This window comes from Salvia miltiorrhiza, chromosome 2 (assembly GCF_028751815.1).
Source record: "Salvia miltiorrhiza cultivar Shanhuang (shh) chromosome 2, IMPLAD_Smil_shh, whole genome shotgun sequence".
Classification (NCBI taxonomy): Eukaryota; Viridiplantae; Streptophyta; class Magnoliopsida; order Lamiales; family Lamiaceae; genus Salvia; species Salvia miltiorrhiza.
In genome coordinates, this window is record NC_080388.1 from 59,928,686 (window position 1) to 59,954,477 (window position 25,792).

General features: G+C 39.4%; 3 protein-coding genes and 2 long non-coding RNA genes across 5 annotated transcripts; all 5 read left to right on the top strand.

Moving 5' to 3' along the window:
* The first annotated feature begins 5,420 nt into the window (after positions 1–5,420).
* Positions 5,421–7,226, top strand: LOC131010768 (cytochrome P450 81Q32-like). Its single transcript, XM_057938434.1, has 2 exons — positions 5,421–6,412; positions 6,483–7,226. The coding sequence occupies exons 1-2, from the start codon at positions 5,537–5,539 to the stop codon at positions 7,086–7,088; spliced, it is 1,482 nt and encodes a 493-aa protein (XP_057794417.1). The 5' UTR covers positions 5,421–5,536; the 3' UTR covers positions 7,089–7,226.
* Positions 7,227–12,276: 5,050 nt separating this feature from the next.
* On the top strand, positions 12,277–14,580 carry LOC131010770 (protein NRT1/ PTR FAMILY 8.2-like). Its single transcript, XM_057938436.1, has 5 exons — positions 12,277–12,371; positions 12,445–12,553; positions 12,635–12,852; positions 12,922–13,481; positions 13,573–14,580. The coding sequence occupies exons 1-5, from the start codon at positions 12,312–12,314 to the stop codon at positions 14,429–14,431; spliced, it is 1,806 nt and encodes a 601-aa protein (XP_057794419.1). The 5' UTR covers positions 12,277–12,311; the 3' UTR covers positions 14,432–14,580.
* A 3,047-nt stretch (positions 14,581–17,627) lies between these two features.
* Positions 17,628–18,352, top strand: LOC131010772 (uncharacterized). Its single transcript, XR_009096655.1, has 2 exons — positions 17,628–17,969; positions 18,077–18,352. It is a non-coding gene; the product is annotated as an uncharacterized LOC131010772 (long non-coding RNA).
* A 4,701-nt stretch (positions 18,353–23,053) lies between these two features.
* Positions 23,054–23,807, top strand: LOC131010773 (uncharacterized). Its single transcript, XR_009096656.1, has 2 exons — positions 23,054–23,424; positions 23,532–23,807. It is a non-coding gene; the product is annotated as an uncharacterized LOC131010773 (long non-coding RNA).
* A 707-nt stretch (positions 23,808–24,514) lies between these two features.
* On the top strand, positions 24,515–25,581 carry LOC131010771 (F-box protein GID2). Its single transcript, XM_057938437.1, has one exon. The coding sequence runs from the start codon at positions 24,761–24,763 to the stop codon at positions 25,355–25,357; it is 597 nt and encodes a 198-aa protein (XP_057794420.1). The 5' UTR covers positions 24,515–24,760; the 3' UTR covers positions 25,358–25,581.
* Positions 25,582–25,792: the final 211 nt, after the last annotated feature.

Consider the following 25,792-nt stretch of genomic DNA (forward strand, 5'->3'; position numbering starts at 1 on the left):
CGTAAAATGGGGACGTGGATATGCATTCGAAGTGGAACTCTTAGCCGTAATTACCACTATTGATATTGCTCACTCGCGAGGATGCACAACACTATGGCTGGAAGCTGACTCCCTTTATGTGGTGCATTTACTTGAAGATCGTTCTCTTAGTGTCCCATGGCGTTTTAACCGTGGCTTGGAGTCGAACTCTCAGTCTTCTTCATGACATTGATTTCAAGGTAACCCACATCTTCAGAGAAGGTAATTCCATTACCGACATCATGGCGCGACCGACCATGGACGTGGGTGGTGGCCGCATGCTATTCCTGCCATTCTTGGGGTGGTTTCTAGAGATATTTGTTCTCATAGTTATGTTCGTCTGGTTCGTTAGCCTTGTTGTTTTTTTGTTTTTCTTAATAGTTGAGATTTCTTTGGTTTAGGTGATGGCTAGTCCGAAGCTCGGTTCTTTGTGATCTTAGTCTTTAAGTTGGTTTTCCTTTTGGGTTCTCTTTTTTACGAGGTCCGACCCTTAGTCGCGTCCTTGTGCTCGCGACGTTTTTTTTTTTCTTTTCATTTAATAATTAATAATAGTCTTAATTTAATAATGATATTTTTAATATATATTTTTAAAATTTAATTTGATCGAATTATATATATATATATATATATATATATATATATATATATATATATATAGGGTAGGGTTAATATAAAAACCCCTCTTAAGATGAAAACTAGGAATCAATTTAAAGCCATTGATTTAAATAAAATAGAGGACTGAGATTAAACTACAGATGCACAATTTCGATTGCATAGATGCACAGTTTCAATTGCATAGATGCACAATTTCGATTTGCTTGAGTATTTTGCATTGTTGGTTTCAATTGCATAAATTGCATATTTTTTAAGTGCACAATAAAATATAATAGATGCACAGTTTCTTTTGTTGACTAAATCCTAACTATTAGATCTAATATTTAAAAGGTCAAGATTAGGTTCCTAGTTCTCATTTTAACAGAGGTTTTTATTAGAACCTCTTCCTATATATATATATATAAGTAGTATGTTGTTTAGTTAATAAAATATTAATATTACTGGAAATAAATTGATAAGGAAATAGATGCATGCTACGTGTAGGATTTTAAATGAATAGTAATTAAGTCTATATACCTATTAATTAAAATCATGACTAAGCAAAGCTATGTATTGACCTAAAATTCCTATGCTAGGGCATGAGATAGCCCATTTACACTACGAGTTAAAGAAAAGGGACGACGAGAAGTGGTCAAAATATTAAGGGATCTTGTAACTTGTAGTGATCGAAGTGGGAAGAAAAATTGTGAGTAATTACCATAGATTACCAGAAAGCATCAAAAGGTTAAGGTGGATTATATTTTTGAAAATATGTACTCCCTCCGTCCCCAAAATAAGTTCATTTTTGGGGACGGCACGAGTTTTAAGGAAAATGGTAAAGTGTATTGATAGTGGAAAAAAATATGTTATAATTAGTATTGAGAGCGGTGAAAAGGTGAAAAAGTGTTATAATTAGTATTTGGAGTGGTGAAAAAGTGAAAAGTAAGAATAAATAAAGTATTATTAGTGGTGGGGTAGTTGTCCAAAAATAGAAAGAAAGATAGAGGATCTTATTTGGGGGACGTCCCAAAATGGAAAAAGATGAACTTATTTCAGGGACGGAGGGAGTATGAGTTATTAAGTTATGATGTTATTAAATAAAATATTTTTATGATCTCTCACTGTTTAATGCTCTTATATTAATAATTGTGGTTTTTAATGGGTCTAACACACTTATTAAAAGTTGTGCGCACTGTCTTTAAGTTAGTGGATTGATCCCCCACGAGCCTTATAGACGAAAGGAGGATTTTGGGCTCGCCCTTAATCCGATTAGATGGTGTAGCTGACGAGGGTTCGTCCCGAGATCCCATCTAGTAAATGATTGAATGAATGAATGAATGATTACTTTCCAAGGATCGCCCATAGACTACAAATGAAAGGATAAGAGTAACAGTTGTGTTACGATATGGCGCGCGCAAATGAATGAAAATATTTTGTGATTATAGAAGTTAAATGAGTTTATTTTAAAACCTTCTATAATTCACGTATATGCATGGACTATCATAAAGTGATAATTTAAAAAATGCATGACCCACTGGGTACACTGGTACTCAGCCCACAAATCTTTTTAATCAGGTCAGTAAGTTGGTAGAGATGCAAGCAACTGTGGAGGGTTGACTGCAATATTTTGAAATAACTATTATATTGGAAAGTTTGTTTTACATTTTGAGCATGTAAAATACTAGTCAAAGATTATATATATATATATATTGGGAACTTAATGAAATATCTCATTTCTAGTTTTGATAATACCAAAACTCTTTGTTCATATTGTAATAGACTATAACTTTTTTGAACTCAAGTGTTAGAGTTCATGTTTTTAGTTAGTTTGAAGACTGAAGACCACAACTGAATAAAGCTGCAAAAGACAAGTCAAAATGCATCAGTTTTGACTAAACGAGAGTCTCACTGAACTATCAATGATGACTAATGTTTTAATGCGGAGCAAATGGAATTTGCAGACTGATATTCCTGACAAGTATCAGTTGACATTCTTCATCAGACTGATACTCTGAAACCAGCATTAAATGCTCATGTAGCCGCATTAAATGCAAAGATTTTAGAGATCGTCCTTTCTTTGCAGAGAGTTCCTATTTGGTGTAACCTTTCAGAGGCACCCTATCGGATGTACTTTGAGACGCCGTTCTTCACCAAAACAGGAACCTCGAAGATTGTAGCCTCAGCCCAAGAAGTGACATTCTCTCACAACGGCAAAAATCCTGAAGATCATCTTTCCAATAGATCTATTCAAGACTTCGCCTATAAATAGAGCTCGAGGAACATTGCAATCTTCATCGATTCAAACACACAAGCTGAAACTTTGCCAAAATTGCAACTCAACCTTCAACAGCCTTCAAAAGTTTAAATCGAAGAAGAGAATCATCAAAGCTAAAATCAGTTCACTGATTACATATATTCTCTTAGGGGCCGTTTGATTTGCAGTTTAGGATTGATTAGGATTAAAATTATCTTGAGAAATTAGTGTGGATTAGTGTGGATTTATATTATTTCATGGGTGTTTGATATCATGGCTACTTAATCCTATATTATGTTTGATATCCATAGGATTATGTTGGATTATATTATCTAATATCAAAACTATCCTCACATAATTTTAAAAATATCATGTGTGTCCACCATTACTTGGGCATTTGCATCGATATGCGTGAGGAATGGTAGCAGAATTTTTATCCAACTTCTCAGTATTAAATTTATCCGAGGGGGGGTGGGCGGATTATTAGTATGGGTTAATCCCACAAAATAGCATGGAGAAGTAGGATTAAGTAGGAGTTGACCATATTAACTGCACATGATATCAAACATCACACTAATCTGTATTAATTTAATTTATCCTACCTATAAACCCATATCAAACAGGCCCTTAGTTTCTTAGGCAAATCCTTGTTATACCCAAAGCACAAGATTGATTACTTGAGAGCCTGTTCTCAGTAATCATTAATGGAAGAGATCAAACCCCCCTTTCAAACGAGAGAAAAAAGTGTTTGAGTGGCTGTTTATTACCAGGTAAACTAAACAGATCGGTTTCCTTGGCACCCGGTAAGCCAAGAAGGAGTTCGGACCAAGGGTTCTGTCGTCTCCAGAGATCTTAGCGAAGCGCTGACTGGGCACGAGTGTGCCTAAGCGTGCTAAGAGTGAAAAATCCAACCAAGAGTGGTGTTGGTAGGTTTGCTGTGCACCTCAACGCATTAGCCCAGAGTGATTGTCAGATTGATTATTTGACCGTGGAGTAGGAACGTTATTTTCGAACCACGTAAAAATTCTTGTGTCCTTTTCTGCTTTCAGTTATTTCCTATTTGCAACCTTGTTGATCTCAACTAAAACTGACTAATTGAAAAGCGCAACCCAGAGTTTTATGTGTGTCATTCTTTTCAAAGGCTAATTGAACTAAGTTTATTTTTCGCTGTCAGTGTTATCAGTCTAATTGATAAATCTACGGATAATCAGTAAGATTCATAACACTTTTCTGTTTTTGTTCAAACCCAACTGAAGCCTTATTTGAATCAAAGTTATCTAACTGATTCAGACAACTGAAGTCATCCACTGATAGTTCTATCAGTATTAGCCACTAGCCTCTATTCTTTTGAAAACTGTTAAGTTAATTTCTCTTTTCATAAATCAGTTTTCGCGAAGGATTACTCTACAGGTTTATCCTCTCCCCATACACCTGTTCAGAAACCCTTCGGGACCCCAACAATATAAGATATAGTATTATTATTTCTTTGCACACAATTTATTTATTTATTATTTATCACTTGATGGAGAGTGCATGTAGTCGGCCCCTTTTGGACGCTTGACCAAAGCCCTCATGAACATTTTGGTGCTATGACAACCTCATGAGTGAGCTGGTCGGTCAACTCCTTTTGGCTAGCTAGACTCGGTTACCTCATCATTATCTGCTTTATTGAAATTGTTATTAAATGTCCGACTGTTTAACCGCACGTATTTGTAGACTGGTTCTAAACTACCAGCGTGCTGAGCCAAACCTTCTGACTTTAATATTAAATATTACACTACTTAATTAAGTTATTATTATTATTATTATTATTATTATTATTATTATTATTATTATTATTATTATTATTATTATTATTATTATTATTCTCTTTCTTAAATCCAATCCCTAGTCATATCTCGGCATTCGTGCCTGGAATCGGGGCGTGAGAATTTTGCAACTAAATACCTCTGTGATTCTTTAATTGCAAAACTGACCCTCCGCATTATAAATGCGACCTTCCCTTTGATGAATACACGACTTTTGCACGAATTAAACCAACAAAAGTAAATAAGTATTATTGCCCTTCTTTCACAATTTAGTATTCATATTTTCATTTTAGTCTGTCATTCAATTTAATATTTCTTTCTATTTTTGGTAAAATTACACCACATGACCCTATAAAATTGTGGATCCCTTTACGCTATTATAATCACTTTATACCTCATAATTAAACTCTAGTTAACAATCTTAAAATTATAATAAAACATGAGAAATTAATTTGAAGAAAAATATACTAATTAGAAACCAGAAAAAAAAATGGGATGTGAAATGACACACTAAAAATGAGATCGAATATATATTCAAACAAAAAATGAGATCGAATATTTGAGGTGACCTAGAACATTACATAATCGAGAGACTAACTAATCTCCATTGACAATTTTTGTTAAAAAAAAAAAAAAAAAAAACCCTTCTCAGAACAGAAGATTTGTGGGTTGGCAATAAACCTTTTTTTTTTTTTATACAATTTTATACTTTTCACAACGTTATAACCCTGTAGACTATATATATATATATACACACACATTAAAAAACAAAGCAATAAACGATAACCCTGTAGCTCACCTTCTCCAAATACTCTACTTGACAGCTCTTACACGTACACACAACTCAAGTTTTGCAGCAGAAATGGAGGAATTCACTCTCTTCTTCACCATACTCGTAATTCTTGTGTTGCTGCTCCTCATTCAACACAAAAAGAAACAAAGGCAAAACCGGCCTCCAAGCCCTCCTTCACTCCCACTAATTGGTCATCTCCACCTACTCAAAGATCCCATGACTCAAACCCTACAGTCCCTCTCCGCCAAATACGGCGACGTTTTATCCCTCAAGTTCGGCGTCCGCGACGTCCTCGTCATCACCTCCCCCGCTGCAGTGGATGAATGCTTCACCACCAACGACATCGTTTTCGCCAACCGCCCCTCCACTCTCTCCACCAAGCACTTCAGCTACAACAACACCACCATCAGCATCGCCCCCTACGGCGACCACTGGCGCAACCTCCGCCGCCTCGCCGCCCTCGAGATCTTCTCCCCCGCCCGCATCGCCGCCTTCACCGCCACCAGGAGGACGGAGCTCTTGCTCCTCATGAGTGATCTTGCCCGCAACAGCGGCGGAGGAACGTCCCCGGTGGACTTGAAGTCCAAGTTCATCGAGCTCGCCTTCAATGTGTTGTCTATGACGATCGCCGGGAAGAGATACTACGGCGAGAATGTCGGCGACGCAGAGGAGGCGAGAAGGGTGAGGTTCACAATGAGGGAGATGCTCGAGCACAGTGGGAATACGAATTTGGCAGACCTTCTGCCGTTTCTGCAATGGTTTGATTTCCAAGGGTTGGAGAAGAAGTTCGCCGATTTGATGGAGAAGCTTGATAAGTTTATGCAGGAGTTGGTCGACGAGCGCCGGGAATCGGCCTCGTCGCACACCATGATCGATCACTTGCTGTCGCTACAACAAGAGGAGCCCGAGTATTACACAGATGAGCTCATCAAAGGAATTATACTGGTCAGTGCTTGTGTTTATCATAATTAAATAAGTATTACCGTGCATAATTATATTGTAACATATGGAACAGGTGCTGCTAGTAGCAGGCACTGACACAATGTCGATAAGCATGGAGTGGGCAATGGCACTGCTGCTAAACCACCCGGAAAGCATGGAGAAGGTAAGAGGTGAGATAGAGGCGAATGTGCCACATGATCGCCTCCTGGACGAGCAGGATCTGCCGAAGCTGGGGTACCTGCACAATGTGATCACAGAGACTCTACGGCTGTATCCGCCTGTGCCTTTTCTGGTACCTCACCAGTCCTCTGAGGACTGCAAAGTTGCTGGCTACGACATATCAAAGGGGACGATGCTCCTAGTCAATTTGTGGGCCATCCACAGGGATCCGAGGCTTTGGGATGAGCCAGAAAAGTTCAAGCCAGAAAGGCACGAGGCGCGTAGAGAGGGGGAGTTCATGCTCCCGTTTGGAGCTGGGAGGCGTAAGTGCCCGGGTGGAGGTGTCGCCACCAGGGTGCTCGGCTTGGCCCTGGGGACGATGATTCAGGCGTTCGACTGGGAGAGAGTGAGCGACGAGATGGTGGACATGGCTCATGGCACAGGGTTTAGTATACCTAAGGCCAAGCCCCTTGAGGCTCTATGCAAACCAAGGGAGGATATCATCAAGCTTTTCTGTTAGGCCTTGAATTTTTTTTAATCATCACTTCATTTCTTTCTTCATTGGTTGCAATAATTAAGCTGTTGTTTTTGGAGACTGGTGTATGGCTTCAAATTATTTGGGTGTTTCACAAAATAAACTTCTAAACAATTGTTTGGTTTGAAAGATTAGATGAAATTAGATTAGATTAATCTTATAATATCTTGTTCGGTTGGGTGGATACGACCCGGTATTTAATCTCAAGATAATGCCACGCAGAAATAGTCTTGACTTACCCCATGTCACTAAATTAATCTTGGATCAACTCAATCTCGAGTAATCTGGGCCCACTTTAATCTCAACAACCAACAATCATTCTACAAAAGTAATTTTACTATAGTTTATTATTTCTATAGTATACATTTCCAATTTCAGTTTTTTTAATTTTGTCGCTGTAATTTACAATTTTGCCCCTACTTTATAAGCTCAACGTTCAAATATATATTTTTATAATTTATAAACTTTTGAGACATTATATTTTATAAGTTCTTAAAATATCTTATACGTTAGAGTTACAGATAATCTCTTGAATTAAGGATTTGATTCCGAGAAATATCAAATTACAAATAATGAAGAGATGTGGCTTGTACTGCATGAGCAGCAGGCAAAAGTTTTTTCTTTGTTTCTTAATTATAAGTAGAAGCAAATTAATTTAATGCATTTTTATTTTGGCTGCACATGCATGACTTAGCACTAAAGATTTAGCTATAAAGATCCAACTAATATATCTGACACTTATGCTTTTATAAGTTGGGATCTGATCGCGTCTGGATTAACAAGCAAATGATTTGTTCTTTTTTTTTTTGTTTTGTTTTGTTTTTTTTTCGAGAAGTAATCGATGGTTATTTAATGAAATAATATTCATAAACGGTTTACCTCTGAAGAAATCCATGTTAGCGTAACATGAAATCGACCATTACTGACCAACAAAAGGATCCGCTCATGAACATGAACAGATTGACAATTTTTTGTCACTAGGACAATATTAGTTTACATCCCAACATTTGATCGTTTTTTTTTTAATTTCAATAATATCCTAATGTTCAATAACTAGCGTTTAAATTTTTACAATTATATTACACGCCAATGGATATTAATTTCTGGCTCCTAAAATCCCACATGGCATGTCGGTGCTTTGAACCCACATGAGATTATGTATTTAAATTTAGATTGCCTATATACTGTCTACATATTGAAAAATTGGATGTCAGTCTATTAAAATTAAATAAATTTAGATTGCCTACTGTCTACATATTGAAAAATTTGATGTCAGTCTATTAAAATTTAATGTTGGGCCATCGTTGAAAAAATCTAAAGAAAAATAAACTGAAATTGCCATTTTAATAATTGTATAATAATTATTATTTTATTTCTATATTTTCATGGTCCCATGTGAATTAATGAGAGATTTTATTTTTATGCAATTCTACATTTATTTTCTTTAATAATAATTTATTATTTTATTTCTATATTTTCAATAATAATTATCTCTCCCTACATGGAAATATTATACTAAATGATAAAATTTTCTTTATTTATTTATTTCTCTTCTTTTATTCACTATTTTGCTAAAAACAAGTACTTTGGTTAATTATAAAATAATCCCTCTGTCCACGAAAGAACTTCATATTTTTCCTTTTCGGGACGTCCATAAAAGAACTTCCTACCTATTTTTGGACTATACACTACTTACTTTTCACCACTCCCAATATTAATTAAAATACTTTTTCACCATTCTCAAAACATTTAACAACATTATCTTCACTCTCAATGCACTCAACACATTTTTCTTAAAACTCGTGTAACTCCCTTCTAGGAAATTCTTTCGTAGACGGAGAGAGTATTCAATATACATATCAAATTAAAGATTGTGACAAGAATATTAATTTGATATAGTATAATTTATAAATAATAGATTTTAAATAAGAAAGTTATGTATGTCAGAAGTTTTAAAATAAAATATTCTTCTCTCTTCTCTCTTCTCTTTCTCTGTAATTTAACACAGGTAATTATTTGATTTATGAAATTTTTTTATGGAGTATTTTAGAATGAAAAACACAACTTCATTATATCCATCTTATTTTGAATCTCATGTTGATTTTCATTTATTTTTCGTTGTGTTTTGACTTACAATGGTATGATTTACGATTCTTATTTTGTTTTTAATTATATTTGTGAATTGATGATTTGTTTTGATGTAAGACGATTTAATTTAGTTTATTTTTTTAAATCACTTCTGGGGAAAAAAAGTTATTAGGCGGGTTTGGCCCAACCGTCCAGTTTGTTCTACCCAGAATAATTTGAAAGCTCTGTGGGCCAGGCTGGCCCGACCCCGCCTACTTGATAGCTCTAACCACAACCAATGATTCTAAAAAATAAAAACTACTTAAGTAGTATAAAATTACTTTTATAATTTCTACTAATAAATTATACTCTCTTTGTTCCTGAAAAGTTTGCCCCAACGAAAATGACATAAGTTTTAACAAAAGATGGTAAAAAGTTATTTGATGATGGAGTCATGTACAAAAATTAGAGCATCGGCAACGACTTACTCGAGTGCCTACTCGAGTAAGGCGTTGCCTTCGAGTAGGTGCGTTGCGGGGGGGCGGTACTCGAGCAATACTCGAGTCTTCGAGTATGCTCGAAGGGGGGGAGATGGAAGGCGCGTGCAATGCACGCGCCCTAATTAAAAAAAATAGAGAAATTCGAATTTAAATTCGAATTTTGACTGCTTTGCCTCGATATTTGTGCTTTGACCGACCGTTTCTAATTTTTTTTTCTTCTCCTCTTTAAAAAACCCCATCTTCTCCATTTTTCTTCACACCTCTTCTTCTCCAATTTTCTTCTCCTCCATTTCTCTTCAAGAATTTTCTTCCTTCATGGATCCACACAACCCTTTCTACTATCCAAATTGGTGCCCCGATCTCTCCTTCGATTACCATCCCGATATGGGAGGAATCAACTTGGAGGAGACCCCGCCCGAGGAGGAATCGGTCAGTGCACAGCAGAGTGCCTCCCAACCAAAGAAGGGCGGTCGGAGGAAGGAAATGGCTTGGGATGGCAACAGGCCGGATCTGGATCGGGTCTGGCCAATACCAGATCCAGATCCGTTTTCATATACTAGATCCAGATCCGTGGATCTGAAAATTTTGGATCCAAATCCAGATCCGTCAGATCCGCGGGTCCACGGGTCCAGATCCATGGATCTACTATTTTTAAATTAAATTAAAAAAAATCATAAAATCAACAACATCTAATTTCCATCATGAAAAATATAACACAAAATTCTTTTATCTAATTACTTTTAGTTTTTATTCTTTTGAATATAATTTATTTATTATTTTTAATTTAATTAATATTATTAGTAAACTAAATATAAAATATAAAATATATATATATGGATCCACGGGTCGGATTGGGCCGGATCCGGATCTAAAATTTCAAGATCCAGATCCAGATCCGTTTTCAAAACTGAGATCCAGATCCAGATCCGTCGGGTCCAAAAAATTGAGATCCAAATCCGTAAAAAGGGATGTGGATCCACGGATCTGGACCGGGTCCAAGATCCACTGCCATCCCTAGAAATGGCCACCAAAATCAAGCACGATAAGGAAGGAAGGATCCGTCATACTTACCTTCCCGAGCATACGGATCTCATCGTCCAAATTTGGGCGGAGGAGACCAACGATGCCATCCGTGGCACGGATCAGAAGGGGGAGGCGTATTGGGGCCGGATCCGCGCACGTGTGAACCCCATCCTCGGCGTCGACCTTAAGATCCGGCAACTTCAAGGCCACTGGGCTCGAGTAGCGGCGGATGTGCGTCTCTGGGAAGCTATTTGGGTGGAGACGCGCAACAATTGGCCCTCCGGTCATTCGGATGATATGCTTCGTGACAAGGCCCAAATCCTCTTCAAGGCTCGAAGCCCACAGAAGGCCGTATTCAATTTTTGGAACCCGTGGAAAGTTCTCCGGAACAATCCCAAGTTCATGTTGATGTACCTCCTTGGAGACGTGCATGCCTCCAAGAGGACAAAGACTACGGAAGAGGGCGGCTTCACCACTTCGGCGTCGGGCGAGGAGATCTCTTCTTCCCGGCCCATTGGCAACAAGGCGGCGAAGGCGGCAAAGGGGAAAGGGAAGGCATCAGCGTCGCATACGAGCTCGGATCCTCCACCGGAAATAGTGGAGAGGTTGGACAGGTCCGACCAGCAGATGAGGGCATTCACCGCCCAGTACCAGCGGAGGAACGATATCAAGGAGAGGGAGCTCGATATGCAGCTCCTGAACGCGGATACGACGCACAAAGGGCATTGCACGCGTCCATGGTCGCCGACGTGCTCAGGCTTCGTGGTGTAGACTAGGATTTTAATTATGTAATTTTAATGATGGTTTTTTATGATGTTTTAGGTGTTTTTAATTTTTATGTAATTTTTTTTTAAGTTTTAGGTGTTTTAAAATTTTATGTTTAATGGCGTATTTAACTATTAGAAAAATATGTTATTTAAATTATGCAATTAAATTTAAATGAAAAACATAAAAATCAAAACTAATGTTATCAAGTAACCCCAATGCAGCACTACCTACTCAATAACACAACCACTATCAAGTAACCCCATTGCGGATGCTCTTATACTCCTATTTGATAAGGATTGTAATTGTAAAGTTGATAGTGTGATTATGTACAAAAATAGAAAATAAGTAGATCGTAATAAATATTTTGGAGACATCCCTAAAAAAATAGAACAAATTAATCTTTTGGAGAGGGAACGAGTACTAACATAAAGTGATATCCATCACATTTCGACGGGTACAAACTAGTTAATTATATACTATGATCGCCGGTTAAATATGACATGCAGCATATCTGGCAAATCATCTTCTTGATTACTTAGCTTATTACATCCTTAAATTTAAAGCATAAAATTTCCTTCATGTATGCCAGGACGGCACAGTTTGACTGCATCAGCTGGCTACAAACAAATGGACTGATGAAGCAAGCACCTCACCAATAACATCCATAATATATTCCTTTGCCCTTATAATATATATCCTGCAACATTATTTAATTTAATGATATATATGTTGCCGCCTAAGCATACTAGTCAAAAGGTACACTTATTAAATATAATTTCTCAAAAAACTTGGATTATAAAAGATGATACAAAGTCCATACACATACATCACACAGTAGCTCATCATCTTCATGGAAATTACAACCGTAAAACAGCGATCATTCAGTGTGTTCTCCGAAACGAACATGAAGGTGAACATCATCAACAAATTCTTCACATTGATTTTGTTTGTAAATATGTTCCTAATTATACGAAATTTTGTAGGAAGAAGCGACAGAATTGGCGTTGGTTTCGAATGGCTGCGTGGATTATAAAGGGAGGATTGCAAGTAAACAAGCTACTGGAGGATGGAAAGCCTCCCCATTCATAATAGGTTCTTGCCATGAACTGTTTAATTTTCTTTCAAAAATCACCTAATGATATGATCATAATAAAGTATGTACATTTCATGCAGTGAATGAGGTTGCAGAGAGACTGGCATTCTTTGCAGTTGCTGTGAACATGGTGGCTTATCTAGTGAGAGAGATGCATCAGCCATTCCCAGATGCAGCCACTCATGTCACTGATTGGATCGGAGCTGCATACGTTCTGACGCTGCTCGGAGCTTTCCTCGCAGACGCCTATCTAGGCCGTTTCAGGACCATCATCATCTTCTCCGGTATCTATGCAGTGGTAAGAATTTATTTATTAGAGTAATTGTTTTGCACATTTGTTCACTCTGTTTTGATTGTTGAATATTAGGGAATGGTGATGTTAACACTCTCAGCATCCATAGACAGCCTGAGGCCGCCTCGGTGCAGCCAGAGACCATGCGTTCCATCAACGAGGAGGCAGACGGCGTTCCTGTACTGCTCGCTGGCGCTCATAGCCGTGGGCACGGGGGGCATCAAGCCGTGCGTGTCCTCATTCGGGGCGGATCAGTTTGATGAATCCGACAGCAACGAAGCCCAGAAGAAGTACGCCTTCTTCAACTGGTTCTTCTTCGCCATCAACATGGGAGCACTTGTGGGGATCACGCTCATGGTGTACATACAAGATGAGTTTGGATGGATTTGGGGATTCGGAGTCCCCACCGCAGCCATGATCATCTCCATGCTCATCTTGGCCGCCGGATTCATGAAATATCGATACCAGAAGCCCATGGGCAGCGCCTTCACCAGATTCCTGCAAGTTATGCTGGTTGCACTTAGAAATCATGTTAGAGGAGTTGGTGTCGTGGAGGCTCATCATCTTTACGAGGTTAAGACCAAAGAATCCGACATTTTTGGTGCACGGAAGCTCGATCACACCAAACAGTATAGGTCTGTAATATTTCATCCAGTTTGTTTGTGCTATGTGTTATGTATTTGCGTTTCGAAGTTTCAAAACGATTCTTGCATTTGTGTTGATCAGCTTCTTGGACAAAGCTGCTGTCATAACGGAACAGGATTGCGACACGAGGAACCGGTGGAGAATCTGCAGTGTGACGCAAGTTGAGGAGTTCAAATCCTTTGTGAGAATCCTTCCCATTTGGGCTTCAACCATAGCTTTAGCGATCTCCTTCGCGCAGCTCTCCACCTACTTCATCATCCAGGCCGGCACCACCGACCGGAGAATCGGCACGATCGAGATTCCGGCGAGCTCGAGCCCCGTCTTCGCCGTCCTCAACGCCCTGCTGGTGGTCCCCCTGTACGAGAAGCTGGTGGTCCCGTTTCTCCGGTCCAAGACGGGTCACCCGAGGGGCATAACGTCGCTGCAGCGGATGGGGATCGGCCTCTTCGTCTCCATCTTCGCCATGATCTCGGAGGCGCTGGTGGAGAAGAAGCGGAGGGATGAGTCGCCCGAGAAGTTGAGCGTTTTCTGGCTTTTCCCGCAGTTCTTTCTCATCGGGTTGGCGGAGGTGTTCACGTACGTGGGGCAGCTGGAGTTCTTCTACGACGAGGCGACGGACGGGACGAGGAGCATAAGCAGCGCCATGTTCTTGAGCGAGATCGGGATCGGGAGCTGGCTCAGCACCGCCATTGTTAAGATCATCGAGGGAGCTACGGGCGGGGTCACCAAGGGCTGGCTCCGGAATGATTTGAACAAGAGCCGCCTCGATTATTTCTACTGGACTCTCGCCGGGATCAGTGCCGCCAACTTCTTGGTGTATGTGTGCGTTGCGCAGCGGTATAAGGGGAGGAACGGTGGCCGGAGCAGCGTCGCGGCGGTTGAGTTGGTCCCAAATGGAGATGACCATGATAAGGCCGAGTTTCGCAGCGTGGCCATCTGAATGGAATCTCTCACATTTCCTTCTTTTAGTTTACTAAACTAGTTTTCAAATATTTCTTCAATTCTTTGCTGCAAAGTTAATTGTGCTAGTATTGCTGTAAAATCTCAACTTTTTATATCAAACCCACAAAGTCACATTATTTCTAGAAATTTGATGCATCCTTGATTTCGGATCTAGAAATAGAAGTAGATGGTATCTTTAAGGAACTCACACTATAAAAATATCTACGAACAACGATAACGACATATATATTTCGACTCTAAATCTAATCGCTAGCAAATTTAACAATGGACAATATAATGTCCACTGTTGAGCTAGCTTTGCGATTTTGGTAAGACCTATATAGAAAAATGTCACTAACGTAGATAATTTTGATTGATTGATTAATTCCCAACGCTTTAATTTTGATTGATAATTCTTCTCTATGACAAAATTGATTTTTCTTCAATATTCGAATGAATTTGGGTTTACAAGCTTTTCTTATGAATGGGGGTTGCATTCTGTTTTGTTTATGTTTTAGTTTGTTTGTTATATAAATAAAGAGTACTTATTCCTTGTGCAAAGCAAAATAACAAAAATATTATAGACTAGAAGAGATACAAAGCTTTCGAATAAAGACACCAATCTTTTATAAAGCCGTTATTTCATTCATAGAGACATCAATCTTTGTAGTTCTTGTGTAACAATTTTCAAATCATTCAAGAAAAGTAAATACGAATAAAATAATTATATGTGATCGGCACTTGATTATATAGGCGTCGGTCTAAATTTTATACTATTATTGTGGACTATGTCTAATCTATAAAAGAGATGAGAAAGAATCTTGTTAACTCCCAAATTGATATGCACGTTCACTCTACAATGTCAAGTAAACTCTTAATTTAACTTTAATACGTGCCTAATTATCTCTTAGTTCGGATATTGATCTTGTCTGAATAAAAGATTTAAATTCAAGAATTCCAACAAACTAAGAACGAGATTGCTAAAAAGCAATTTGCATTTTATACACATTTATAGGCCCATTCTAGTCTTACAAATATGTGGGTGTTACATGCGATGGATATTAATTATTGTAATAATTATATTTATACATTCAAATGTGTTTAGGTAATTAATGAGTAATGTTATACAAGTTTGATTAAGATGAGTAATAAAATTACTATGTTTTAATTTTATTTGGGACGGGTACAAATACACATGGGTGTAGATGATTGACCATAGTAGCCGCATCGATGTCATACTCAACCATATTCAACGATTTCAAATAGCACAATCCTATCCAAATGTAAAACTATTTTTATAGTATCTACTTATAAATTATAATGTAAATTGATATCCCATCGAAACACAATAAGTTACGTACAAGCTACTTCCACGATTGGCTTCATTTCATCATTTGCCTTAACTTCATCCTGTGTCACATTGTTATTAGTTGTGAAGTAATAAGGTACACATCATCTTCCTTAACTCCATCCTTTGTCACATTGTTCTTAGAGCATCTCCAACCCTTGGCGCTTAGGGGTGACGCTAATTGTTGGTCCCCATCTTAGCGCCACCCCTCTCAAGTGTATTGGCGCTTAAGTGACACTAAAATCCCCATTTCCAATTAATCTCATTTTTTACTCTTTTAATTTAAATTTCAACATTTCATTTAAATTAAACATTCAACATTTCATTAATTAAAATAAAATAAAGATTACATAAATTTAAATAATTAAAATAAAATAAAAATTACATAAATTTAAATCAATCTTTTGTGCCTCATCACGTCCTGGAGCATGCTATTGTGCAATGCCAATTGAGCCTCAGACATACCCGAAGTGTCTGTGTTGAGAATTTTGTAATCGAGCTCCTCCCTTCATACTTCGGCTTCTCGCAGCCTCGCCTCGACTTCTTTAGCTCGCACGTCGACTTTTTTGAATTTTGCCTCGGCGATAGAACTAGTTTGAATGGCATGTTCCTTCATGCTCTCGGCGACGTGTTCAAGTGCCATATAGTACGCTGACTTGTCCGACGATGATTCCTCATTCTTTCCTTTTTCTTTGTCGCGCTTCGCCACCTTCTGGCCTTAGGTTCGCGTCGTGATGCTCGGCTCCGAAGATGTTGTAGCGGCCGCTCCGTCGGATCCCTTCGACTTCTTGGAGGAATGAACATCCTCACCTTGAGATGCGAAGTTTTGACATTCACGCAAAATGTGCTAACATTTGAGGTACTTGAATCGAGCTCTATGGTTGGACTCGTAGATTTCTTGTGCGGCTTCACTGATTTGGTCGTCGCTCATCTCGCTTCCCCAGTTGCCTTTGCACTTGTCCTATATCGCTTATCGCCTCCCAAGCTTTAACACTCTTTTGAACTCGTTGAAAGTGTGATTTGATAAGCCGCAGCTCACGATAAATAAGTCCCGGTGACCTTCTCGCGTTGTATTTTTCCGTGATGCTACCCCAAGATTCAATAGCCCTTTGAGCATCTCCCACTATGGAGTTGTGGGTAGCCTCCACCCACAACATGCATATGAGCTTCGACTCGGTGGAGGTGTAGCCACTACGGGATCCCTTTGTAGCCTTCGGCTTCACTTCGTCGGCAACAGGGGTGGGTTCGCCGGGAGTGAAACGTTGCCCACCTCTAATGCGTTGGACGCTTGGAAGAAAGGAGTGAACCCCATCATCGGGTTGGTAGTCGGAAAGGCCGCGTCTTAAGAATACTTCTTGAAAAAATCATCAAAACTTTCCTCCATTGCTTGAAATTGAGATGAAATTTAGAGAGAGTGTAGAGAAATTGTAGAGAGATTGTAGAATATCTGAAAAACAAGAAGAGAAAGGGTAGTATTTATAGAAGAAAAATTAGTGGAAAAAAAAGAAAGCTGCAACCGTCAAAAGAAGAAAAAAGAAAAAAAAAATTACGGTTTGAACAATAACAGATGTAATTCAGATTTTTTTTAAAAAAAATTAACGCGTGTGAAACACGCGCCTTCTTCTCTCTTCTTCATGCTGAGGCACGAAGCATGATGCCACCCTCGAGCCAAGGAGGCACTCCAGCCCGCCACCCCTCCATTGGTGTCGACTCAAGCTGGCACTCCAAGCTCGGGCTGGAGATGCTCTTAGCTGTGAAGTAGTAATAAGCGTACACAAAGAACTGCACCACGGAAAACGCTCCTTCAATTCCATTTTCAATTATCCAAATTTTAATATATACTGTTGGAAATATGGTTTTATGCCAAATCTGAAAATTATTATTTAATTAAATATTTATTATTTAATTAAAATAATAATTGGATGTTAATCTACATCTCGAGTAGATCAACGTGATATACTTGAAGTCTCAAAACCGATTTCCGGTGAGTGAGATATTGTATGTCAAAGTTTGGATGTTGAAGAGGGAAAATCAGTTTCAACTTCTGCGTTCAACGATTGCGGCCACCTACCGCAGCCGCCGGAATTGACTGTTTCAACTTCTGCGTTCAACGATTGCGGCCACCTACCGCAGCCGCCGGAGTTGACTGCCGATCCGTTCACACTCGGTTTAACACCTATAAATATGGGTGTGTGGTGAGCTTTAGAATTCACTCTGAAAACTCACAACTCACAACTCACAAAATAGTCTGCATTCTGCATTCCACCTCTAGCTCAGTTTTCGATCCTTATTCAGTTCGCCGGAGCTCGCCGGATTGTGGTGCTACATCCGCCGAGACGAAGTCGTTTTACCTTTGGGGAAGATACGCCAAACCGAAGAGCACTACCGGGGCGATAATCTTCTTGCGGGAAGAGATTCATCTCGACTCGACTTAGTTTATACGTATAATTTATTTATACAGTATATTTCAGTTGTATACAATTATTTGAGTTGTAATTTCTCAAATTATTTTCTTTGTAATATTTTCAATTATTTTGAGTTGTAATATCTCAAAATATTTATTTTGTAATATCTCGATCGTGTACCCGGTTCTAACAATCGCAAGAAGATTATTTCTCTGCCGTTGATACACGTTCGAGAAATGGCTCACACCGACGTCAATATGGACGGCGCCACCACCTCTGCAACCATCGGTTCAACCACGTCGTCAATGTTTTCCTCGTTTGCATCAATGGGCGCTTCAACGTCAACCATGGCCCCATTGCAAACATCCAGAACTATTGGTCTTGCTGAGAAACCATCAACGTTCTCGGGCAAGAATTTTAAATATTGGCAAGAAAAGATGCTATTCTACCTCACAACCGTGGGGTTTGCCGGATTCTTGATGGAGGATAAACCTCCAACCCCGAGTGAAGGGGAGACGAGCCAAGAAATTCTTGCCGGATATTTGAACTGGTGCCGCGGCGACTACTTGTGCCGTAACACCGTTCTCATGTCTCTGGACGAACGGCTCTACCGTGTTTTCAAGGTTCATGAAACCGCGAAACAATTGTGGGAGGCCCTTGATTTGAAATATCAAGTGGACAAGGCAAATACTACCAAGTATATTGTCGCCAAATGGTTGGAATACAAAATGGTCGACTCCCGGCCATTGATGGACCAAGTGGAAGAATTCCAAAATCTTTCACATGAGGTTCAAGCCGAAGGGATGCCCTTGGCGGATGCATTGCTCGTTGCAATCATCATAGAGAAATTACCTCCTAGTTGGAGGAAATTTCAAAACCTTTTGAAGCATGAGCGCTCGGAGATGTCCGTGCCGATATTAATATCCAAGCTTCAAATGGAGGATCACGTGAGAAGTCGTGATCAAAAGGGAAAAGCTCCGATGGAGGCAAAGGCCAATCTCACCGAGAAAGGCGGTCCCTCCAATAAACGTGGTCGCCCTAACCCTAATAATAAGGGTAAAGGGAAACAAGGCGGTAGTCAACCATCAAAGTTTGATGGTGTATGTTTTAATTGTGACAAACAAGGTCACATGGCTAAAGATTGCCGCAAGCCGAAGCGGAAGAAGGCAAAGAGCAACGTGAACAACGTCGAGAAGGACTTCGACGATTGGAACCACGATGACTTTGCTGCCATGATCTCCGAGGTGAATCATGTGGACAACCCGAACGCTTGGTTCGTGGATACCGGCGCTACCGTCCATATATGCATAAATCGTGAGTTGTTCCACAACTACAAGGAAGTGGAAAACAAAACGATAATGGAGGCTAGCGAGCGGACATCCCAAGTCCTTGGCATGGGAGATGTGATTCTTCAACTCACGTCGGGCGTGGAGATCACATTAAAAGACGTATTACACGTTCCAACTGTCCGAAAGAATTTAATTTCGGGCTTTAGGCTTACGAATAAGGATTTTGAATTGTTTTTCAAATCTGACTATGTTGTAATACGCAAGTGGGGAAAGTTCCTAGGGAAAGGCTATGCCTCCGAAGGACTTTTCAAACTTGGTGTAAGAGCTTGTAAGCCTGCCAAGGCTAAAATCAATAAAGATGCATCAACCTCTTCTGCTTACTTGATTGAGTGTTCTGATTTATGGCATTGTAGACTTGGACATGTTAATCTAAATGCTATAAAGAGATTAGTAAAAATGAATTTACTAAAAGTTGATGAATACAACTCACAAGAAAAATGTGAAGTTTGTATTGAAGCCAAAATGGCTAAGTTACCGTTTAAATCGGTAAAAAGGAGCACTCAACCTTTGGAACTTATTCACACCGATGTTTGTGATTTAAAGTTCGTGCAAACTAGAGGTGGCAAGAAGTACTTTATCACCTTTATAGACGATTGCACAAAGTATTGTTACCTTTACTTATTGAAAAGTAAAGATGAGGCTATTGAAGCTTTTATAAACTTCAAAAATGAAGCCGAGAATCAACTTGGATGTCGAATTAAGATGGTTCGAAGTGATAGAGGTGGAGAATATGTAGCTCCGTTTGCTGAATTATGCAACGAAAGTGGTATAATCCATCAAACGACGGCTCCTTATTCACCACAATCTAACGGCGTTGCTGAACGCAAGAATCGAACTCTTAAGGAGATGATGAATGCCTTGTTGATTAGTTCAGGATTACCCCAGAACATGTGGGGGGAAGCTGTCTTAACGGCCAACTATATCTTGAACAAGATTCCACTCAAAGGGAAAGATGTAACTCCCTATGAGCTATGGAAAGGAAGGAAACCTTCGTATAAATACCTCAAAGTGTGGGGGTGTTTAGCCAAGGTAGAAGTGCCTTTACCAAAGCAAGTTACAATAGGACCTAAAACGGTGGATTGTATCTTCATTGGTTATGCACTTAATAGCAGTGCCTATCGTTTTATAGTGCACAGATCGGAGATACCTGATATACATGTTGGGACAACGATAGAATCAAGGAATGCTATATTCTTTGAAAATATCTATCCTAACAAGGATAAAGGTACATCGAACTCTAATGATGGAGTTGATGGTGATGCTACAGGTTCTAAACCTATGGAAGTAGCTAGTAATTCTACTCAAGTAGATGATGCCACGGGTTCTAATCATGTACCACCTAATAGGAAAAGACCAAGGTCTAAACCTATGGATGTAGAACCGAGACGTGGGGAACGAGTTAGAAAAGCTAATGTCTATGGACCGGATTATGTTGTCTTGATGCTAGATGGCGAACCGGTGACGATTAAAGAAGCTATGTCTGGCTCAGATGCAGCTCTCTGGAAAGAAGCCATCGATATTGAGATTGATTCCATTATGCAGAATCATACTTGGGTGTTAGTGGATCTACCACCTGGAAGTAAAGCTTTAGGATGCAAATGGATCCTAAAGAAGAAGTACAAATCTGATGGTACTATAGATAAGTACAAAGCCCGACTTGTCGTTCAAGGTTTCAGGCAGAAAGAAGGGTACGATTTCTTCGATACCTATTCACCTGTGACCAGACTAACATCTATTCGGATGCTTCTCGCTATTGCTGCCTTGCACAATCTCGAGATTCACCAAATGGATGTGAAAACTGCGTTCTTGTATGGCGAGTTGGAAGATGAAATATATATGAAGCAACCTGAAGGGTTTGTAGTACCTGGGCAAGAGCACAAAGTATGCAAACTTCAAAGGTCTTTATATGGGTTGAAGCAAGCACCGCTTCAATGGCATTTAAAATTTGACAGTGTAATGTTGTCAAATGGATTCAGAATCAATGAGTGCGATAAATGTGTCTACATTAAGAATTCTAATAACGGATATGTTATTGTTTGTCTTTATGTAGATGACATGCTCATCATGGGAAGTAATTCCCGAGTGATTCAAGAAACCAAAGGCATGCTAAGTAAAAATTTTAGCATGAAAGATATGGGCTTAGCTGATGTTATCCTTGGAATTAAAATTCTAAGAAGACCTGATGGTATTATTATAACACAATCTCACTACGTTGAGAAAGTGTTAAAGAAATTCAACGCTTTTGACAAGCCAATAGCTAAGACACCATGGGAACCTAGTGTGCATTTGAGTGTACACAAAGGAGAACCTGTTGACGCGATAGAATATGCGAAGATTATTGGGAGCTTGTTGTATCTAACAAATTGCACTCGTCCCGATATAGCATGCTCGGTCAACAAGTTGAGCAGCTTTACAGCTAACCCTAGTAATGAACATTGGAAAGCTCTTGAAAGGGTTTTGAGATATTTGAAATATACTCAAAACTATGCGATTCATTATACTAGGGAACCCTCTGTACTTGAAGGGTACTGTGATGCAAATTGGATATCTGATGCCAAAGACTCGTTTTCAACGAGCGGTTATGTATTCACTGTGGGGGGTGGTGCTGTGTCTTGGAAATCCAAGAAGCAAACATGTATTGCTAGATCGACCATGGAATCAGAATTCATAGCTTTGGATAAAGCTGGTGAAGAAGCCGAGTGGCTTAAAAATTTCCTCGAGGATATTCCATGTTGGTCGAAACCTGTGTCGTCCGTAATAATTCATTGTGATAGTCAAGCTGCTATCGGACGAGCACAAAACCATTTGTATAACGGTAAGTCGAGACATATTCGTCGACGTCATAATACCGTGAGACATCTGATCACTAGTGGAGTTATCACAATTGATTATACAAGATCAATTGATAACATAGCGGATCCTTTGACAAAAAGTATCCATCGAGATCAGATGTATAAACTGTTAGGGGGAATGGGTTTGAAGTCCACAAATTAAGGATAATCATAGTGGCAACCCAACCATGATGACTGGAGGATCCCAAGAACTTGGTTCAATGGGACAACTAAGCTATGAAAATCCGTGTGTTGAACACTCGAATTGCCTATTCCTTGTAGAACAGTGAGTGTTCGGAAACCTGCACGTGGTGAGGTTAAGTCTTTGACTTTTAATGACTCTAGAACTCCTCGAAGAGGACAAGTATAGCAGGATACTTGAGTTAAGAGTCACCTATGTAAGTGTGAAGTGGGGCCGCTTCGATTGAAACACTTATGAATCCAAAGAGGTGTTCCAAGGCCTGTAATGGACACAAACGTGAGAACGAATAAGGATTGAAGCAATATTGTGTCAATATTGTTGACTAAGTATACACCGAGGAGGACTAGTTCAAGGAACACAATCCACTAGGCCGCCGGTATACTCGATAATATTGACTATGGCAGGTTCAAAGCCACAAGCTACCTTTCCAAAAGCAATGTTGTTTCTTAAGAAGACTGAGCTAAATGTCTGCATACATACGCATACTGATTTCTCACTCATGTGGGGGATTGTTGGAAATATGGTTTTATGCCAAATCTGAAAATTATTATTTAATTAAATATTTATTATTTAATTAAAATAATAATTGGATGTTAATCTACATCTCGAGTAGATCAACGTGATATACTTGAAGTCTCAAAACCGATTTCCGGTGAGTGAGATATTGTATGTCAAAGTTTGGATGTTGAAGAGGGAAAATCAGTTTCAACTTCTGCGTTCAACGATTGCGGCCACCTACCGCAGCCGCCGGAATTGACTGTTTCAACTTCTGCGTTCAACGATTGCGGCCACCTACCGCAGCCGCCGGAGTTGACTGCCGATCCGTTCACACTCGGTTTAACACCTATAAATATGGGTGTGTGGTGAGCTTTAGAATTCACTCTGAAAACTCACAACTCACAACTCACAAAATAGTCTGCATTCTGCATTCCACCTCTAGCTCAGTTTTCGATCCTTATTCAGTTCGCCGGAGCTCGCCGGATTGTGGTGCTACATCCGCCGAGACGAAGTCGTTTTACCTTTGGGGAAGATACGCCAAACCGAAGAGCACTACCGGGGCGATAATCTTCTTGCGGGAAGAGATTCATCTCGACTCGACTTAGTTTATACGTATAATTTATTTATACAGTATATTTCAGTTGTATACAATTATTTGAGTTGTAATTTCTCAAATTATTTTCTTTGTAATATTTTCAATTATTTTGAGTTGTAATATCTCAAAATATTTATTTTGTAATATCTCGATCGTGTACCCGGTTCTAACATATACATATATAAGTTATACATCTAAATGAATTCTTAAGAAAGAAATTAATACTATATGATTTAGTAAATAAACTCACATCCATGTAGCGGTCAGATTTCTCGAGGCAAGCATAGCATTATCAAAACGGTATGTACTTGGTATTCTTATTTTTTAAGGCACATTTCTGCAATCCAGACATATCCGTTAGGCAAATAATTTCACTATCGATCATCACTACATACATGTCACCAGAAAAAAGAAAAAACAGAATTTATGTATCAGTGCGGAGAGAAGGCATACATGCTAATGCCTCCGATGTTTTATATGATGCCAATGAGCATGGACCTCTCTGTTTTGCGGAGGGCAAGGAGACAGATAACAATGATTACAGCAAAAAAGAAGAGAGATAATGATAAGTGTCACAAATTTAATATAGTAAAAGGTCATTTTTCTAGTAATGAAAAGCTACAATATTTCGACAAAATACATCACTTATAAGCACAAGTAAATACCAGCCAAAATACAACAGATTCCCACATGTGATTCAATGTCAATCTTTTATTGATAGATAATTTTATCAGTATGCATTAAATTTGATAGAATGAATGTTTTTATTAAACTAATTATTTTTACACTCTTTGTATCAAAAGTGGGTGTATTTGCTTAATGCCACACAAATAGTATTGGCTTGACTCACATTTGAGAAACTTCTTGGGTTCTTTAGACATCATCACTTAGATATTGAGACCAAATACTATAGTTTAGAATTTTATACGAAAAGGTTAAAGGCGTCATTTCATATTAATAACACCAAAAGGCATTAATTTCCGATCCTGACCTCATTGATAACACCCAATTCACGAAATTCCTTCTTGCTCGTCAATTTCCCCCCAATTAACAAAACCCTCAAATCCGCAATCCTCATCCACAATTCTCCGATCCAGCGATGAAGCGCCCCCTCGCCGACGAAGAATCCGACTCCACCGCTGCCGGCGGCGGAGAATCCGCTGCCACCGGTGACAAAGACGCGAACAAGAAGATCAAACAATCCAGCGAAGAAGACGAAGTAGGAGAGATGTCGAAGGAGGCGGAGGCGGTGCTGCTGGACGAGAATCTTCTATACGAGGTGCTCCGCCGCGTCGACGACGGCCCCACCCTGGCCAAGGCGGCCTCTGTCAGCCGGCAGTGGCGGCGGACGGCTCACGACGAGCGGATCTGGGAGCTGATCTGCACGAGGCATTACCACCGCAGCCCGACGCAGCTACGCGCCGTCGTCTCGGCGCTCGGTGGATTCCGCCGCCTCTACTCGAGCCATCTCTGGCCGCTGCTGAAGCCGGCTTCCTCTTCTTCGTCTTCAGCGCCGCTTGCTGCTGCTGCTGCTGCTGCTGCTTCCCCGTGGCCTTGCCTTCCTCTAGCTCCGGCGCCGCCGCCTGGGGCGGCGAGGTTGAAGGCGCGGTGGGGGAAGGATGAAGTGAATCTCTCGCTTTCCTTGCTCTCGATTAAGTACTTCGAGAAGATGAGTTTCAATCACCGAAGCAAATGAGAAATTGGTGATTTGAATTCATTCCGATTGATCTCGGTGATTGATTATCTGAAGTTAATTTCTGTGCCCTTTTCTTTTTTCCTATTTTTCTTTAATTATTTAATGATGTTTTAACCGACGCATAACTGCTTGTAATATTTGTGGTTTGGTGTATTATTATGAATCTACCACTGTAATGATTGATCCTCGTTTCTAATTAAGTTAATTATATTTACCGTGCTGAATCCTCTCTTTCATACTCGTCTAAGTATGATTATGGTACACCTCAAAACAAAAAAGTATGATTATGGTAAATTTAGGTAAAATATAATTATAAGCTTAGTATGAGTGGAAAAGTAATTCTAGTTGTAGTCTCTATTTGAGCTACACACAATTCTATAGTTGAACATACAAATTACATTGTTCATTTGGCAAAACCCTTTTTTTATCACTAGG